This window comes from Pogona vitticeps, chromosome 4 (assembly GCF_051106095.1).
Source record: "Pogona vitticeps strain Pit_001003342236 chromosome 4, PviZW2.1, whole genome shotgun sequence".
NCBI classification, from domain to species: Eukaryota; Metazoa; Chordata; class Lepidosauria; order Squamata; family Agamidae; genus Pogona; species Pogona vitticeps.
In genome coordinates this window covers 82548532-82568666 of record NC_135786.1, presented here as the reverse complement: position 1 = coordinate 82568666, position 20135 = coordinate 82548532, and the positions used below count along the sequence as shown (strand labels likewise).

The 20135-nt window shown below is 38.8% G+C and overlaps 1 protein-coding gene and 1 long non-coding RNA gene across 9 annotated transcripts in view; one reads left to right on the top strand and one right to left on the bottom strand.

The window, feature by feature from the left end:
- Nucleotides 1-13823, top strand: part of USP33 (ubiquitin specific peptidase 33) — a 42148-nt gene extending 28325 nt beyond the window's left edge. For all 8 annotated transcript variants that reach the window (XM_078392999.1, XM_072997820.2, XM_020794686.3 and 5 more), the window contains exons 17-24: nucleotides 693-873; nucleotides 1005-1131; nucleotides 2898-3064; nucleotides 5525-5606; nucleotides 9542-9650; nucleotides 10285-10387; nucleotides 11671-11739; nucleotides 12729-13823. In XM_078392999.1, the coding sequence (XP_078249125.1) occupies nucleotides 693-873; nucleotides 1005-1131; nucleotides 2898-3064; nucleotides 5525-5606; nucleotides 9542-9650; nucleotides 10285-10387; nucleotides 11671-11739; nucleotides 12729-12886 (996 nt within the window). In that variant the 3' untranslated portion in view covers nucleotides 12887-13823. The remainder of the gene's footprint in view (nucleotides 1-692; nucleotides 874-1004; nucleotides 1132-2897; nucleotides 3065-5524; nucleotides 5607-9541; nucleotides 9651-10284; nucleotides 10388-11670; nucleotides 11740-12728) is intronic.
- LOC140706670 (uncharacterized) lies at nucleotides 5897-19699 on the bottom strand. The gene is made up of 2 exons (XR_012086461.2): nucleotides 19570-19699; nucleotides 5897-5957 (listed from the first exon to the last, which is right to left on the bottom strand). It is a non-coding gene; the product is annotated as an uncharacterized LOC140706670 (long non-coding RNA).
- Between the last annotated feature and the right edge of the window lie 436 nt (nucleotides 19700-20135).

Here is a 20135-nt window from a genome sequence, read left to right as displayed (position 1 = left end):
GCTGTTCCTTCCGAATCTTGGTTCAGCTTTAAAGAAAAGGAAGAGCATTGTAGAAGAAACTGCTGTCACGTTCAACTTCTTGAAGCGCTTCTAGATGGACTGAAGATAATCCAAAGGTGCGTTGGAGAAATGGCCGGGGTGGCTGCAGCGTCCTTTGCAGCACTTATCACCTTTGGTTAAAGTTAAAGCAGAGAAAGTTAGGAGACAGACAACACGGCCTGATGGTAAAAGGAAAGGGAGCTTTGGCAGGGGATAGAGATGAGGAAGAGTCTAGAGGGAAAGCAGAAAAAGGAAAGTTCTGGCAGGTTAAAGCAAAAATGAAGAAAAAAAGGTAAATTAGTGGCAGGGGGACACGGAGCAAGATCTGCTGGGGGGGGGATAATGATGTCATAGCCAGGGCCCCCTCAACATTCCCAGAAAATCAGAGCTTTTGTAAAAGGTCTGATTTAACCTTGTTTTTTATAACATCTTTATTTGTGTGAGAAGCACCACAGTACAATTAATAAATATGTCAGAAAATGTTCGCTCAGTAATGGGCACCATTAGGATCAGATACTGCTGCATGTTTTGTTTAATGAAAAAGGTGGAACTGGGACATAACCAATTTAATAAAATACTAGTGTTACATTACTACCTGATAGCTTAATACCAAAATAAGAAGTGACCATCAAATGTCTGAATCTTCTTTTCAGATTTTGTGTATTCATCTCAAAAGGTTCAGGCATGACCTTATGTTTTCCACAAAAATTGGGACTCATGTGTCATTTCCCTTGGAAGGACTTGACCTTCAACCTTTTCTTGCTAAGGACAGCCCAGCTCAGATAGTGGTCTATGATCTCTTATCTGTCATCTGCCATCATGGAACTGCCATCAGTAAGTAGATTGCATTTTCTTTCAGAGTGCATTTATTGTCACCTTTTGGACTATGCAGTTGATGCAACCTTGAAGGGCTACTTTCTTTGCAGTTCTTACACTGAAAACTCTCTAATTGTTCTTGAATTTAGATGGACATTATATAGCCTATTGTCGGAACAACCTAAATAATCGATGGTATGAGTTTGATGATCAGAGTGTCACAGAAGTAACTGAATCGACTGTTCAAAATGCAGAAGCATATGTTCTATTCTACAGGTGAGAAAACCTGGGTATGGTTCAGGCAGTAATGGGTTGTATCAAGATTTTGTCTTTTCCAGTGAATGGAGGCATCCCTTGAACAGGATTCTATTTAGCAGATGTTCTTTTGTCAGTTTTTTCTTCCCTGCCAAAAAAATTTTTCTGCCTGTCACTAGAAGAGAATTGCCTTGTTGCTAACTCAATGTGGGGGTATTCGTATATGGATACCCCCAATACCCCTGCACAAGTGGACATAATGAGGGTCCAGCCCTCTGGGGCCAGATTGTCCACTCACCTTCCCCTGCTGCTGCGGACACTGCACTCCCCTTCCTATCGCTCCAGAGCTTGTGGTCAACTAGCCACTCCTGGCAAGAGGCAGGTCAACAAGCCTCCCTGCCAGGCTGAAGAGTGGCTCGCTAGCCGGGTGCTCCGGAGTGATAGGAAGGGAGCTTGGAGACAGCAGCAGCAGCAGCGGGAGGTGAGTGGACAGTCTGACCTCAGGAGACTGGACCCTTGTTATGTCCATGTGGGGGTATTCGTATTCATATACCCCATCTCTATTGCTAACTCTTTATTGCTGGAGTTTTAATTATCTGGGGAAAAAGAAGACATGAATCCTTTCAATTCTGTGGGAATTAGTCTTTTCCTTTTGTTCTTGGGTTTTTCTGCTTTTTTCCCTGGGCGCTCTGTGCTTTCCCTCACTCTTTTATGGTGCATTTTTGTAACTGACTGAGCTACTGCCATCACCTGAATGCTTGCCAAAGTAAACAGCTGTGTTTTTCCTCAATGTGTATCTTGTTTCCTTTGAAATTTTATATATAGGGTAAACATAGCAGATTTCATTCTAATGTAATAATCTTGTTGGCTGGGGTGGTGAAGACATTGATAGTGGTGTGTTTGTAAAATTAGAAGGTAAGCTGAAGTGGCTGAAATACATGAATGTTTAAGTATGATGATCCAATTAATTTCTAATGTATTGTAGCAGTTTATATGGAGGGGAACAAAAAGCCCAATCTAGGTTATTTCCACAAGCTTGAGCACTATGCCTAGATTTCTGTGTACTGATAAATGTTGTTTCCTCATTTGAATTCATAGGAGAATGTGTATTTAGACAGCATTGTAGAATCAGATAAAATGCCATTGCAACAAAATGAACTGTTGGCAGCTCAGCAGCTGGGAGCTGGAGAACAAGGGATTTCGCTGTAGTAGTTTGAATGTTTATCAGCTGGTATGGCTGAGTCTTTCTTGAAATGCAAACTAGGTCAGGAGGAGAAAAACCCCCACTGTCTTAAGAGGAAACAAGGTCTGTGAATGAGACAAGAAAATTGAAATGAAAAAAATTAGTATTTTTAAAAAATATATAAATATCTATTCATTATGAAATTCTCCTTGCTCTTGCTCTATTTTTGGACTGTGTTCATGTTCTAGGGATGGGGCAGATCTCCCCCCCCCCATTTGAAAGTCAATGTTTCTTAACTATATAGATTTGCAGGCTCTCCTACGCATTGTCTCCTTAGAGCACATTAGACTTTGAATCACACTCTTATCTTTATAAATTTGAAATATTTTCTAATGTGCTATAACAGTAATCTGGTGTGTGCGTGTATTTTATTCCATTAGACATTTTAAAATTAAAATCAATAGTTCACAGCTATGGGGAACAATATTGAAGAATTAATGGGTTGTGCATGGCACTTTTAATTGCATGCGTCATATGTGAAAAGTGATTACGAGAAGTAGTTTTCAACAGGTTTGAGAAAATACATTTTGCCTCCTTTCAACAGAAAAAGCAACGAAGAAGCTAAAAAAGAGAAGCAGAGGTTATCAAGTCTTAATGTGATAGAACCAAGCCTGCTCCAATTTTATATATCCCGACCATGGCTGAATAAATTCAGAACTTTTGCAGAGCCTGGACCTATTTCAAATAATGACTTCCTCTGCATACATGGAGGTGAGAGCACAACTATGCAAATCTGTGAACTGAAGATAAAAGCTCATTTTTGTTCCCTTGAAATGAGGGCCGAAATCCTGTTGCTTAGTGTACTTAGGCTAGAGTAAGCCCATTGAATCAATGGAACTTACAGAGGAGTTGACTCACCAGATCTCCACTGATTCCATGGGCCTACTCTATTGGCCTCCTTGGTAGCCGTATTCCACTCTTAACCATCCAACAGAGTTTAATATCTGTCTAATGACTTAAAGATTTGATCATGTAATGTGATAACTTGGTATCTTCCTACTTGGTACAGTTGTGCCCTGCAAGACGGGTGCTCCATTTGACGACGAAATCACATCACGACGAACTTTTTGTGATGGCAAAACAATGTTCCCTATGGGGGAATTTTGCTTTGCGATGATCGGTTCCCGAAGCAGGGAACCGATCATCGCAAAGCGATGATTTTTTAACAGCTGATTGGTGGTTTCAAAATGGCCACCGGGTAAACAAAATGGCCACCCGCTGTGTTTTCGCACGGATTCCTCGCTGCACAGGCATCGAAAATGGCCACGCTATGGAGGATCTTCACTGGATGGTCAGTTTGAAGCCCCTAGGAACGCATTAATCTGTTTTTAATGCGTTTCTATGGGCTTTTTAAAAATCGCATCACGACATTTTCGTTCTACAGCGATTTCACTGGAATGAATTAACGTCGTGATGCGAGACACCACTGTATTGTAGTCTGACTTCTCTCCGAGTTCTGTCAACAGTAGAAAGGAACAGACCAAACAGCAAGGTTTGATGATCAAATGCAAAACTCTAGAAATACTGCCTCTGTGCAGCATTTTGTAATTAAAAATTTGAGCAGGGGAGTTAACTAGCTCCACGCCTCTGGTGTCCCTCTCATTCCATGGATAAAAATCAAGATTCTTATTCTCATAAAGTGTCTCCACATGTAAAGGAGGCTCTCTTCTTCACACGGTCGCTCAGCATCATGGATAGGGATTATAAAAATGAATTTGGCATGTTCCTCTCCTCATTTATTTACCTTGCCTACATTATGGAACAGCTGACTATAGCTACATCAGTCTCTATGTCTAAAGTGGTGAGCAATCAAGTAGAAGGGGTCAGTGAATCATTCTGCATTATTTCTGCAGTTATCTCAGGTTATATTGCAGGGGGGTGGGGAATGGCTTTCTACTTTATTGTACAGTATTGTTTTTTGTTAACCCTTATTGTTAAAGTAGGCTTTTTAAAAAGCTTATTAGTTTAGGAAAACAATGTTGTGTTTGAAATGGAATACTTTTTTTGGCACAGGAGTTTTCCCTATCAAGCTTGGCCTCTATACAACAAACAAATCATCATTTCCTAGATTTAATTTTAGCCTGAAGACAAAACACAGTGTTTCTAATTATAATAAGTGTAATATTCTGGATCACCCAAAATTTATCAGTTTGTAAAATTGATTTATGCTCAGTCCTTAACATTTCAAGGAATCCATTGGCTGGATACTGCTTTTAGGACTAACTCGGATACATTAATTATTATACATTTCATGACTGGGTAAATAAAAGAGGAAAACACAATGTATGTTTTTGTTCTCCAGTTAACTGATTGGAGTAATGACTTGATTTTAATCCACAAGTCTTTTCCCACATTCTCTTTTGTTGTTAATTTATCATCCCTGCTGAATGTTAAGGAACAGCAATATTAGCAAGTGTATTCTCAAAAGAAATGCAGTTTAAAACTATTAAATTTGTTGAAAGCTTTTTCTCACAGACATTATGTGGTAGAACTTAACTTCATTCTAAATTAAGAGGAATGGTACTTGGGTGGAATCGATGAGAGTAATCCCAATAAAAATACAAATTCTGCAGGTTTTCATTAGAAGTACAAGGCTTGCGAATGGACCATATCTTGAGTCAATTGTCTGACTTGGATAGAAAATAGCATGAGGATTCTTACTTCATAAACAAGCATTTTTTGTTTGCTAGTTCTTTGTTAAAGATGTATACTTACATCACATCCAAAGATTGTGAGGGAGGGGGAATCTGTGGGGGACCTTTTAGAAGTAATAGAAACTGGGGCTGGAAAAGATATGCAGTTTCTGACTCACTCTTGTGATGGGCATATTGAATCTAAGCAACCAGTTGGAATTATTGTGTGTGTGTGTTTTGAAATCTTATGCCTTTTGTACAAACTAAGATAAAGGGAAAACCCTTATGTACTAATTAATGAAATAGTTGTATTTCAAGTTCCTGTCTCTATTAATTTCCAAAGGAAAAATATAATCTACGTACACTATATATTTTTTTCTGTTAAATTGAACTACTCAGCTTGTTAAAAAGTGCTTTACACAGAAGTGAATCATTTGTTGTTTTCATCTGTGTTCTGAAGCTAAGTTCATTCATTTTCTACAGCATTGACCTTAATCATTTAGAAAAATATTCAGAAAAACCCAATTCATTTCCACAGGAGTTACTCCACATAAGGCTGCTTCTATAGAGGACCTGGTGATAATGGTACCTCAGAATATCTGGGATAACCTGTACAGCAGGTAAGCTTCCAGTTGTGACCGACAATGCTTTTGATATTTAGTTCTTACAACAAGCATATGATGTCATGTAACACGAATACATATCTGTATGTAAACTTTGTATACAAAATAGTACAAACCATTGTAAAGCATCCAGTTGTTCTGTCCTGTTGATAAAATACTTTTTTGGTCTATAAAGCCTTCTGGGAATGTGAGGTAGTGAGCTTCTGTGGATTTCCCCCTTCCTCTGCATGCCGCAATCTTGTCCAAAATAACATTGGGCACATGGAAAGTTACAGAGGGGGGCTGTTGGCAAGCAAAATTGTGAATCTGTGGAAACTGTGCTCCATCCATTCTGCTCAGAAAACACTGCTGGATTAAAAAAAAAGGCTTCTGTGAATAGAACAACACAATTAGATACAAGTATTTAGATTTCTGCATACCTAGGTGGCACAATGTAGTTGAACTTTTGCAGTAGGGTAAAATAGCTTGTTCACGTTTGTCTTGTTCTGCCTCCAGTATGGTGGTAGATGTGTTTCATAACACTTTACTCCAAAGATTATATTTCTGTTCTCAATGTTTTTAAAGATATTTTAATATACTGGAGAGAGCTTTAGGCTCCTTTGCTTGATATTGTAACTCTCTACAGATGTGCCATTCTTCACATGAGTGAGATATTAAAATATGCACACACTATTGTATTTTAAAGTGCTGCCTTCCACATGCTCTACTTCCTGATTTTTTACTATACATGTAGTTTGATTGTATGACTTCTAGATGATTTTTGGGGGTGCTGTTTGTACCTTGCATGTCCTCATGACAGCCCAGGTCAGCTGTTAAGTTGTACAGTAGGACCAATGTATCTATGGTTTCAATTATCTGCTGAAAATATTAAATAAAAAACCCAGAAATACGTTTCCAAAGTCTATTACAGAACTGGCAACTAGAGGGAACCATGGACTGCTGTATATAGAGAGATTATATATCCACACTTTTTGACATCCATGGGGGGGAGGGATTTGGAGCTGATCCCCTGCGCATACTGCAGTCCTCCTGTATTGTACTTGTAGTCTTATAACTTCATAAAAGTGAAATGAAAGTTGACTGTATACTTTTCATATGACTGGCAGGAATGAAACCATAGTTAACAAATTTCAGTACTTCAAAGATGAGGAAAAAATTCACAGAACTCATCCCGTGAGGTGGTCATGTAGTCTCTTGTTCACATTTTCATATTGAAGAGTAAGTTTTATTATAAGCCGTACAGCCCAATGTGGTAGAATTCAGGTTGCCATCTTACATATACTTTTCCTGGAATAAGTCCCACTGAATATATTCCAGCTTAATTATGAGAAAATATGATGAAGATTGTGTTTGTAATCATAGATGATCAGGGCCGGAAACCTCATTTCCTCACCACCAGTCCTTTACGCCAACTTATTTTAGAATTTACTTTATCTATCACAGGGATATGTATGAATGTGGAAGACATGTATTTGCACTGCTTGTGTCTGAAGAAGTGGATTTTGATCCACGAAAGTTCATACTGAAACAAAGCTGTTAGTCTTTAGAGTTGCACAGTTATTTTTTTCTTTTCCTCCTTTAATTTTGCCAACTTACTCTCTAGACCATTATAATAAAATAATGGAAATGAGGTCATTAATAGGATAGTGAAATGAGTGCAAATAATTTGGTAGTTCTGAATTCATCATTTTTAGTCTGACAAAAATGATGAATTCAGAATTGCATTCGATTTTCTGGACAGTTTTGCTGTTTTTGACAAAAACATGGCATAATACTTGCTGAGCTGTTTAGATCTTAAATAAAACGTAACATATATAGTACATAGTAAACACAGTTTAGATTACAATTGCTATTTTCATATCATAGAATAAGATTAAAAAATAAGACTTATGTTGACAATTTTTCTTAGTAAGAACATGTAAAACAAAATAAAAGCAGTGTGGAAAGAGTGTTGACAAATAGACTGGAAAACAAGCAAAAGCCTAAGACTAACCCAGAGCTGATGCGCTGTAGCAGATTCTCAGGGTAGTTGGAATATTTTGGGGAGTTCTCCTATCCTTCACTTTCTATAATCTTTGTACAGCTAGGTACTGATTATTTGGGTAGGAAGACCCGGTTGATGCATATGACTGTAGTTAACACCACAGGTATCCAGATATTCCTTCTTTAATCAGTTGGAAGAAGATAATTAAATACAGTGGACCCTCGACTTACAGAATTAATCCATATTGGGACTGTGGCCACAGGTCGAAAATTCCATAGGTCGAGGGTCCATTTCCCATAGGAATACATTGAAAACCATTTAATCTGTTCCAGCCAAAGGAAAGAAATCCTGGGCTTCCAAAGCTGCGCCCGCTGCCTTCTGTCCCCACTGTCCTCTGCCTCCTGTCCCTGCGGGGACAGGAGACAAGAGGCCAGTGGGTCCAGGTTTCTAAGCCCCGAAAGCTGAAAGCTGATAGTGGGCGCAGAGCGGTTTGCGGCTTTCCGGATTCCAAAGCTGCAAGTCGAAAGCCGCTCTGCGCCCGCTGTCAGCTTTTGGTTTTTGGGGCTTAGAAAGCTGCCCCCACTGTCCTCTTGTCTCCTGTGTACAGGAGGCAGAGGGCACCGGGGACAGGAGACAAGAGGGCAGCGGGGGCTGCTTTGAATTTCCCACTCTTTCCCCCGCCTTTCATAGGTCAAAGCTCTGGCCGCAAGTTGAACTAAAATTTTGCAGCCGGAGCTTTTCGTACCTCGAAATTTCCGTTAAGTAGGGACCTTCGGAAGTTGAGGGTCCACTGTACTAATGTACATTACATAGACTAGTGTCCTATTTCTACATGTGGAGCACAGTTATTAACATAAACTGTCCTCCCTCTAGTTGGCTTCGTGTTGCATTTTTATTCTTGCACTGATTGTGAAAAGGGTCACACAACCGGTCACTTGACAGGAAGGCTGCTGGAGCAAGGAGCTTGGCTGCCCTTCCATGCTGTGCGTAGGCAATAGGATACAGGCCTGAGTACGTAACATGAAAAAGCAACAACCTGCAGACGAGAGGCAACATTATCAACATTTCAATATTTTCATGTAATGAATGAAAACCATGTATTTTTTGAGTTCATATTCTGCCTGCTTTGTAAAACAGAGAGAATCTATCAATTGACTATTCAGTCATTACCCAATGGTTCATCCATTCATTAATAGAGAACATTATATATTTTAAAATTTTGCTTTAGAATAATTCAAGTTTTTGGAATAATTTCCATCTTGGGAACAAATTTGTCATCAGGAATTCCTTTCAGGCAAAACTGTAACAAAGTATTTACTGGCTGCACTTTTTAAAGCTTTGATCAAATGTATAGACAAATAGAACGGCAAATTATCCTTCAAAAATGCCATGCTGTAGCCCTTCAGCTCACTTGTACTGCTTCAGAGTATCCCCCAGTTTTCTGGAGTTGGTTTTCAAGGGGCACAGAGGGGACTGGCAGGCAGTTTGGATTTTTGATTTACAGAGGGTATCCGACCATGTGGAACACTTTTAGCTACTCTACTATAGGTACCCTCTGGGCCTCCAGTTACTTGGAGCAGGTGGGACTGTTCACCTCATGAAGAAGGTACCCATTTGTAAATTTTCATGGCAGGCAATTGGATATGCATTAAAGTCCCACTTCCTAGTATCTATAACTCCGCTTTACATTCTGTTTTTTTATAATGCATAAAAGGGGTTTAAGTTTGAAATATATCAGTAACTGGTTTTCCACAAAGACTCATTCATATGTGTATAGTTTATCATTATAGAGGATATTTCCATTGAAGATATTTCATCAGTTACATGGGAAGTACTGTAGATCTTATTTGTACTTCAAGCTAAAACAACCTGTGTTGTCCAATACAGATTTTTGCATAAAAAATTCCAAAACAGTTATGAAAAATTGCTTAATTATCCATGATTACAGGTATGGTGGTGGACCAGCTGTTAATCATCTCTGTGTTTGTCATACCTGCCAAGTGGAAGCAGAGAAAATAGAAAAAAGAAGAAAGACAGAATTGGAAATGTTTATTCGGGTAATCTCCCCCCCCCCTCCTTGTTAAGTGTTGATTTCTTAAATGTTACAGATTCTTTAAACTGGTAGCTTGAATGCTGAGAACCTATGAGCAGAACTTTGCTTCTGGAGCACTTCAGTTATAGGAAAGGGCTGTCTCCGGTGTAATCTGGTGTTTTGGGTGACCCTCTAAGAGCAGTGATTTCCATCCTTGGGTCCCCAGACATTCTTGGACTAAAACCCCCAGAAGCCTTCATCATTAGTATTTCTGTGAGTTATACGAAGTCCAACATTTGGGGAGCCATGGTTGGGAACTATTGCTCTAGAATAACAGAAGAGGTAGTATAGAGACTTGGAAAATTGATATAATCTGTTCTTATGCCCTTCCAGGAGCAGGATCAAAGATCCTTCCACAGATGGAGAAATATCTTGTAATAACATTTTTCTTAGATAACATTGACTTCATTCTGTGGTATTGATATTTCAATTTTGGGGCAGATTTCTAGCATTGTGCATGCCCACACAGGTGCATACACACAATGCTTTAAATCTGCCCTTGTAACTAAATATAATCTAATAATATGGATAAAAAGGGTTCAGGGGCACTTACTAAGAAGTAAATGTAGTATTCTTAGAGCCTGTTTTGTGTCTCTCAGTTGAACAAGGCATTCCAGGAGGAAGAGTCTCCATCTGTATTCTATTGCATCAGTATGCAGTGGTTCAGAGAATGGGAAGGGTTTGTGAAAGGCAAGGAGAACGGTGAGTGGCTTTCAGAAACCATATCAAGTAGATAGTATGTCTTTTTATAGTGTGCACTTAACAGTTAGTACATTCTTGGGGTAAAATTTTAGCAGAATGCAGAAATGAGCTCAGAAGAAAAAGAGAAAGCAAGATCAAAGACAGATTTTGACTGTGTGCATAGGAAGTTATCGTGGTGTGTTAACAAACCAGTAAAGGGAGCTTGCTGATTTGCAGACTGAAATCGAACTGTAAAAACACACTTGCAGTTTTTTAAAAAAGTCTTTGTAATAGTTATATAGGATGTATTCTTGAAGGCTTTCACAGCCAGGATCCAATGGTGGTTGTAGGTTTTTCGGGCTGTTTGACCATGTTCTGAAGGTTCCCCCCCCCAATATTTTGCCAGTCTCTGTGGCTGGCATCTTCAGAGGACGAGAGTTAGAACTCTGTCTGTGTTCTGGTGTACTAGTTGAGTGTTTGTAGCTGTGGGATCAGCTTTTTGTCCTTTTTAGGAGATTGGGTGATTATGGTGATCAGGGTGTTTTTTGTTATGGGTGTATTGTTGTGATAAAGTAGGAGATGATCTGTCACTGTGATTGATGGGTGTTTAGCTAGTCTTTTGTGTGCAGTGATCACTGGTCCTTGTGGCTGGGTAGAGTTTGTTGACCTTTTGCAGGCTATATTTTTCAGTGCTGGGAGCAAGGCTTTGTTGAGTTTTAGACTTTCTTCTTTTTGTTGAAGCTCTGCTGCTGTTTGTGGATTTCAGTAGCTTCTCTGTGTTGTCTATCATAATGATTGCTGATGTTGTCCAGTACTTCTGTCTTTTGAAATAGGATTTCATGTCCAACTTGTTTCAGGGCATGTTCAGCTACTGGTGATTTTTCCGGTTGTTTTAGCCTCCAGTATCTTTCATGTTCTTTGATTCTGATGTGAATGCTGCATTTTGTGGTCCCAAAAACCTAGCTGAAGACACACAGGTGTGTGTGTGTGTGTGTGTGTGTGTGTGTGTGTGTGTGTGTGTGTGTGTGTGTGTGTGTGTGTGTGTGTGTGTGTGTGTGTGTGTGTGTGTGTGTGTGTGTGTGTGTGTGTGTGTGTGTGTGTGTGTGTGTTCCCATATGCACAGTACCTTCTGGATCTTTTGGGGGTGGGACTAGTAACACCTTACATATATAATATGCTATTTTAAAGATTCAGAAATAGCCAAAAATGAAAACACAAAGTACAAAAGGGAATTCCTTATTGACTTTCAAACCATCTTACGGTGTCATTATCTTGCATCCTAACAAATTCTTCTCTCACATTAGATCCTCCAGGCCCAATTGACAATGCCAGAATTGCTGTCAATAAATGTGGTGCTGCTGTTCTGAAACAAGGTATGGATCTACTGAGTGAGCTTTGTCAAAGTGGAGGTTTTTTCTCCTCTGCCAGTGGTGGTGCACATGTAGGGTCATGTCTTTTTCTCTGTTGTTAGATTGCCACATAAAAATGACACTTCTGCCAAAGCGTCAGATTCATACTAGCCATTCCGTGGATGGTCTGTTTCCTTCTGTTCCATACTGGTGGAAGGGCAAAAGGAGTTGACCTTCACATTTCTCTCTCTTTTTCCTGCCTTACCTCTCTTCCTTGTTTGGGAGGTCTCCAAATTGTATATAAGCTTTGAAGAATGCATAGTGGAGGACCCATGAGCCTCCCTCTCTTCTCTCGCAGTACAAGCAGAATTTCCTAAACGTTACCTTGCATCTTGTGCACAGTCTTGTTACCTGATGTTAGTTCAGCCTTAGTAGCTTCCATTTTAAACAGCAGCAGTATCTGTGTATTTGGAGGCTTCTCTTGTTTGTACAAGGCATTTTATTGTTCTTGAAGATGAAGGAAATAAGCAAACGGACCGTCTATGAACATCCACGTTGAGAAAACTATGCCTCCTTCATGTGTACTATACAGCACTTGCTATAATAACATGCTGCAAGTATAACCTTCCCTTTTTTAAAAACAAGTATTTTCTAGTCTGCATTATTTCTAGTGGGAGGCAGAATGTGTGGACAATGCTCTAGAAAGTACATTTTTAAAAGAGCAAACTTTGTGGGTAGTAGAATTCCTCATTAAGCCTCCTTGTAGACTTTCTTTTGAATTTAATAAAACAATACTCATAAATTATAATTGTGTTGGGCTGAATGTGCAATAACTATTGCAAAAACTGAATTTACTTTACAGTTGCCCTGATTCAATTAATGCTGTCAACTTAATCTGCTGTGCTTGTTATTGCCTTGGATTTATGTCCTTCATATTCAAATAATAAAATGCTCTCATTTCTGAACACAGTATCTTAAAAAATTAAAATAATTAACCAAGATTATTTTTTCAGGAGCTGATTCTGGACAGATTTCTGAGGAAACATGGAATTTTCTGCAGTCAATCTATGGGGGAGGACCAGAAATCATCCTGCGGCCACCTGTTGCACAAATTGAACCTGAACCATTACAATCTGAGGATAAGATTGAGTTAGAAACTCGTGGCCTGTAGTCACCAATACAAGGATGAATTTTTAAGAGATACTTTCTACTTTAATAACGTACATTCCCAAGATTTTTTCCTGTTTTTCCTGTGAGGTGACAAAACGTTGGGCATTACTTCGTTTTTGAAAATGAACTAAGACCTGTAATATACATGCATCCTAAAAAATGGATTAAAAGTTTTCAGAGGATGTTCTTCTCTTGAAAATGTAACTTCCTTGTCTTACATAGTTGTACATATATGCAAACTACAGATAAGGATTGAACCATTCATTTCAAAAGATGTAGGAATTTCCAGACTCTTACAAATCAAGTTTAGTTAAGATGATGTTTAAAGGATTTTGAGAACAATTTGTTGAAAAGATGTTAAATTTAACGGAAAGGCTGGTTCTAACATCCTATGAAAACTCAGGAAAAGTTAGATTTTTGCTTTTACTTGCACTGCACTATAAAGAAACATAATTAACTAAAACTGTAAAATGCTGTTGTTTGAGTGTATCAAGTATATGAGTGATTCTGCTAGTACATTGTTTTGGTGAGCAGCTATAAGTAAGCTACTGTCTGCTGTTTCTGGTAAGTTCTTGACATATGTAAGCTAGTCTAATCAACAGTTTGTGTAACTAAACAGGCCTTATAGCCTTTAGGAGTGTTTGTTTTTGAGAGCATGAAATGGCTGTTAGCTGCTTGTGCACTTGAAGAATTTTCTAGTCTTTTTAAATTAAATGCATTGTTTCATGTGGAAAGAAATTGTACAGTTATGCAATACTTATTGGCATGATTTATGATGTCAGATGTTGAATTGATAAACACATAACAAGATTGCAAAGCATTCTCAATTATTCATATTGAAATGTTGAATGTCACCCAAATGTCTTTCTTCCTGAATACTAGTTCCATATAAGCAATATTAAATGCTAGTTCAATAAAATCAATTTTTAAAATGGTAAGAAGCATTTGATCTTCAAATATGATGAAAATTTATATATTGGTAATACAAATTGTTGCTTTCATATACTATAAGATTTCTAAAATGAAAGGCAAAGTCCATTTTGACCGAAAAAAACGTAAAAGCATACACACCTTGGCATGAAAATGAATATTATTAATCATTACCAGTCATATTCAGGAGAATAAAATAAAACTGAATTCTGATAACTGCTTTCAGAATCTTAAAAAAATTTGTTTTGGGATAATAATTCTTTCTGTTCTAATATGAAGTCTTGTATAGAGACTGCTTCACTCTGGTAAAATTACTGTTGAAACACAAGCCGTCTTTATACATAAAGTGAGACTGGGGGTAAAAATCTGTATTAATTCAGATGTGTGTGTACTGATACAAACGTGCTGAAGACTCACAGCTTGCATGAATTGTTTTCACAGAGGCCACAGATTCTTCATACTCAAAGCTATCTGTTAGAGGTGAATAGTAATACAATTTGGATTAAAGGGTTTACAGGATGAAATTTTGGATTATCCACTGCATCTACCTTTTTTGAAAGGAACACTAGGAGAAAACATTTGTACATGGAACTGTTAAACAAAGTACACTGGTGCCTCACACAACGATGTTAATTGGTTCCAAAAAAATCAACGTTGTGTGAAACATCGTTCTGTGAAACACCATTTCCCATAGGAATGAATTGAAAACTGGTTAATCCGTTCCAATTGGAACAGATTGCCATCGTTCAGTGAAAATCCCCATAGGAAACATCGTTGAGTGAAACAATGTTTCCTATATTGGAATGTATTGAAGCCGACTCAATACATTTCAATGCCTTTGCGAAGTCCTTTTTCGCTCCTGTAAAAGTGTCTTACAATGTTTGGACACTGTTTTAAATGATTGCAATGGTTAGTCCACCTCCTGAAACCTATGCAAACTTAATTTGATGTTGTTCAGAGTCGTCCTTAATTTTTAGTGATTTTTTGAATTTTCTCTCATTGGAATGTATTGAACTTTCCGTCCAATGCATTCCATTGAGAGAAAATTCAAAAAATCACCAAAAATTAAGGACGACTCAGAACAACACCAAATTAAGTCTGCATAGGGTTCAGGAGGTGGGCTAACGATTGCAAGCATTTAAAACCTGTTCCAAACATTGTAAGACCCTAAAAAATGAGCGAAAACGGAAGAGCTTCAAAAGCACTGAAGCCGGCTTCAGTGCTTTTGAAGTCTTTTCCGATGTCCCTTTTTGCTCATTTTTAAGGGTCTTACAATGTTTGGAACAGGTTTTAAATGCTTGCAATTGTTAGCCCACCTCCTGAACCCTATGCAAACTTAATTTGGTGGTGTTCTGAGTCGTCCTTAATTTTTGGTGATTTTTTGTTTTCCCTATTTAAATGAATTGAACTGTCCATTCAATTGATTTAAATGGGGAAAATAAAAAAATCATCAAAAATTAATGAAGACTCAGAACAAAACCAAATTAAGTTTGTACATGTTTCACAAGGTGCACTATGGAATCCAAGCATTTAAAACAGGTTTCAAACATTTTAAGACACTTTTAAATGAGCAAAAAGGGACATCGTTAAGTGAAATTCCCCCATAGAGAACATCGTTAAACGATGGGGGAAATTCCTCAAAAAAACCCATCGCTGTGTGAATTCAGGATTCAGGAGTTCAGGGTTCAGGAGGTGGGCTAACGATTGCAAGCATTTAAAACCTGTTCCAAACATTGTAAGACCCTTAAAAATGAGCGAAAACGGAAGAGCTTCAAAAGCACTGAAGCCGGCTTCAGTGCTTTTGAAGTCTTTTCCGATGTCCCTTTTTGCTCATTTTTAAGGGTCTTACAATGTTTGGAACAGGTTTTAAATGCTTGCAATTGTTAGCCCACCTCCTGAACCCTATGCAAACTTAATTTGGTGTTGTTCTGAGTCGTCCTTAATTTTTGGTGATTTTTTGTTTTCCCTATTTAAATGAATTGAACTGTCCATTCAATTGATTTAAATGGGGAAAATAAAAAAATCATCAAAAATTAATGAAGACTCAGAACAAAACCAAATTAAGTTTGCACATGTTTCACAAGGTGCACTATGGAATCCAAGCATTTAAAACAGGTTTCAAACATTTTAAGACACTTTTAAATGAGCAAAAAGGGACATCGTTAAGTGAAATTCCCCATAGAGAACATCGTTAAACGATGGGGGAAATTCCTCAGAAAAACCCATCGCTGTGTGAATTCATCGTTGTATGAAGCAATCGTTGTGCGAGGCACCACTGTAATGTCATAACTGCCACAAACATGGTAGTTTCTCACGCATGACTAAAACAATGAAACAAACAAGACTTAAGTTGTGACTAATTATATAAATATATACAGTACATTGTGGATGCAACCTTCCCTCTGAGGCAAATACAGAGCCACATTGGGGCTGCGCACAGGCAAGCAGCAGTCAGTTTGTTTACTTCCTGTTTCAGATGAAGCCCTGCCCCTCCGTGCACACACGGGATGAGGCTCCTGCACAGCAGGAACGAAAAGTAGAGGAAACATTAGTTGGAGGCCATGGGTGTTCCTTCAGCCCTTGAAAATCTGTCTCACTGGCCAAGTACATGTTCATTCTGACATCCATTGTTCTGGGAAATTATATATTGTTTTCCCACTATTTGAAAAAAAAAACAATTATGAGAAATCTAACTGGAAGGGTGCTTTTAGAGTGCAGCTACTATTTTCGAAGTTCCAAGTCATTTAAAGCAGGGGTCCCCAACCCCTGGTCTGTGGCCTAGTGCCGGTCTGTGGCTTTGGCAGGACCAGGCCACAGAGACAGATCTCCCGGCCCCCTGCACGCACTCCCCCCACGCACACCCACCCGTATATGCACCCCACCCATCCACGAGCATGCCCTGCCCACCCACGCATACACAAGTGTGCACCCCACCCATCTGCAAGTGCCTCCACCTATGCATGCACACGTGTGAGCCCACCCAGCCACACATGCGTGAGTGCGCACCCCACTTTCCCATGAGTGTGCCATGCCCACCCGTGCATGCTCCACCCCCCCAACCGGTTCGCAGTTCAGAAAAGGGTGGAGACCACTGATTAAAGCATTAATACAGCTTCTGTACAAGAATCTTCATGCTGCTTTGTAGCAGAGGACAAAATTTCCTAATCCACTAGTCTGTCAAAGTGTTGTGCTTTCCTTTTTTTCATATAATTAAAAATTTGCGGAGCGAAAAATGACTGATTTGACACTGGACTGAATTAAATCATGTTTCTTCTAGAGAGACCAAATTGACAAGCAAGCCTGCTTCCCTTTTCTTTTTTGGTTTTTTCATTTGCAAAGCCCTATCTTTATTTCTGCTCATGATCAAGCTATGATGCAACCATGTAGATGAACTAGCTTTTTCTAGAGATTAAATATTTTTGCATTTGAAAATGGTTAATACCTTTTTTCTCTCATGTGTGAACTTGCAGGCATAATCAGAGAGCGCAGCATTTTAGCCTTCATGAATAGAGAAAATTGAGCCATTTGTCACTTGTAAATAATAAGAAAATCCATAGAGTGTTTGTGTATTTGTAAATATCATTTAGATACCAATGTGTATACATAGCAGATACTTTGGGTGTAATTCCCCATGTGCAGCTAAGAATAATTGCTTAAAGAATTTATAGTTTGATGAGTACTAGAGTGCAGAGTCCCTGACAGAAAAGAGATGTTTTGGATTATTTATGAATGGGACAATGTAGAAGATATTTGATTCTATTGAATAGATCCTTTGTCTGTTTATGTATTATCTTTAAAACAATTTTAATACAGTGGTGCCCCGCATAATGAGCGATTCGTTTAACAACGAATCCGCATAGCGATGTGTTTTTGCGATTGCAAAAGGGATCGCATTGCGATGTTTCTAATGGCCAAAAATCGCTTTGCGATGATCGGTAAGCGTTTCGCTTACTGATTTTCGCATAGCATTGTTTTTAACAGCTGATCGGCGGTTCCAAAATGGCTGCCGGGTAAAGAAAATGGCTGCCCGCACTGTTTTCGTGCGCTTTCCTCGCTTACCGGGCAGCGAAAATGGTGGCTGCATGGAGGATTTCCTCTTAACGGTGAATTTTTTGCCCATAGGAACGCATTAAACGTGCTTTTTTGCCCCACATAGTGACGAATCCACATAGCAACGATTTTTGCGGAACGGATTATCATCGCTATGCGGGGTACCACTGTATTTAGTTCCTTAGAAAACTCAATTAGTTGGTTTAACTATATTTCAGCTATTTATCTAAGCACCTTCTGAAGTACACTGTTTCAAACCAAACTATCCTGGTTCCCATAGCAACACATCCCTCTCCTCTTTTTCCTGCCTTTCAAATGGTAGATCAAAAAAACGACTGAAAACTTGCACAGACTGATGTGTTACATATTTCTGTCCCTCATCTCAACCAGGGCAAGGAGACACAGCTTTATTATGTGACTTTTCAACTCTATTAACTAACCCTGATCATTTACATTTTCCACATTCTAACTGCTGTTAATTCTGTGACTTAAATGTTGAAGATGAGTCAAAATTGTTGATTAAAACTTTGATCTTCTATTTTAATTAAGGTCTGACTCAAATGTTCTTCTGGTGGTAGCAATAGAATTTTCTTCCTCTTCAATCAGGTGAAACACATCTTCAGAGGGTTTCCAAGCCCTATAGAGCTACCTTTAAAGACTTGTGAGTGGGGAGTAGAGTATATTCCTCTGTTATTATGGATCCTACCTATCTGCCAGCAAAACACCCTCAACACCGACTGATCTTTTACTTAGCATTGGTGTATAAAATCATTTAACATTTAGTCAACCTCTGTTCTTACTATGAGAAAAGCAAAACAGCCCTTTAAGTAGAAATAATGCATCCTTTCTTCATTGTTTAGAATTTAGGATAGTTGATTTCTTGTAGAGATTATAAATGGTCAAAGTAATTTTGTGAACATCAACTCACATAAATGTTCCATGATTCAAGCTTTCACTAGAATCTGAACATAATAATCTAAATGTTCCATTTGCAATTACCTATGTGATTTCAATGTGTTTGAAAAAAATGGAACAGTAGCCATGTAATAATTTATCTACCCTGTTTCCCTGAAAATAAGACAGTGTCTTATATTAATTTTTGCTCCAAAAACGCATTAGGGCTTATTTTCAGGGGATTTTTTTTTTCATGTACAACAATCTACATTTATTCAAATACCAGTCGTCATCTTCTGGTTGCTGCACAATGCTGCACAATGGTGGAGGGTGGGGTTTCACTTAACTAGGGCTTATTTTTGGGTAGGGCTTGTATTCTGAGCATCCTAAAAATCCTACTACGGCTTATTTTCAGGTTAGGTCTTACGGTATCTTCAGGGAAACAGGGTAATAATAACTTGAGAAAAAGTTGCATGTGCCCGAGTCCCTTGTTTGTACCATTCTAAAGCCATTTTCAAGGGTTATATAATTATATAATTATTGTGAACTACTGTATAGTAGGTGTGGAACTGGTGAATATAATAATCATATACTATCAAATCAGTTCTGACTTACGGTAACCCTTTTCAGGGTTTTCCATGTAGGGAATGCACAGAAATGTTTTGCCATTCTTCTGGGGGTGTCCTCAGACTGTGCAGCTTGCCCAAGGACATATAGCATGGCTCTGTTCACAATAGTGGGGAACTGGAACTCCCAAACGCTGGCTCCAGAGCCAGATACCTAAAACTACTCCTTAAATATATCACTTACCTTGAGAGCTCTGTTAAGGTTGCTGTAAGTCGGTTGGAGGCGGAGCTTTGTTGCAGTGCAGCCAGCAGCTTCCGGGAACAGCTCCCACGAAAAGCTGGGACCGCCCGGTCTGGGGTCCCTTTAGAAATGGGGGATCGAAGAGGTCTCTGTGAAGCAGTTGGTGAGCAACAGAAGGAAGAAGATTGGGCGGCGACCTGATATTTCTTCCCTCTGAAAATTCACCCGAGCACAGATCGGATAGGGGAACCATCTTGGCATAATAGCTGTGAGCAACTCCACCCCCACCCCCCAAAGAGAGGAGAACAAGAAATACGGTTGAAAATATACAATAACAAAGTAAGTTGAAGCCTTTGATTTATGAACCTGATTAAGATGAAAAAGAAATTAGAGTGAATATACTTGGCCGAAAGAAGATAAGGAGCAGCGAGTGTTGCTTACCAGCCTGCTTCTTCAAAACGAAACTGATTCTTAAACAGCAGGCTGGTTCACAGAGAGACAGTGAGACAGAAAAATTTTGCGTTTCTGGAAAAAATCCCAGAGGGAAATACCACTGGACAGGCTTTAAG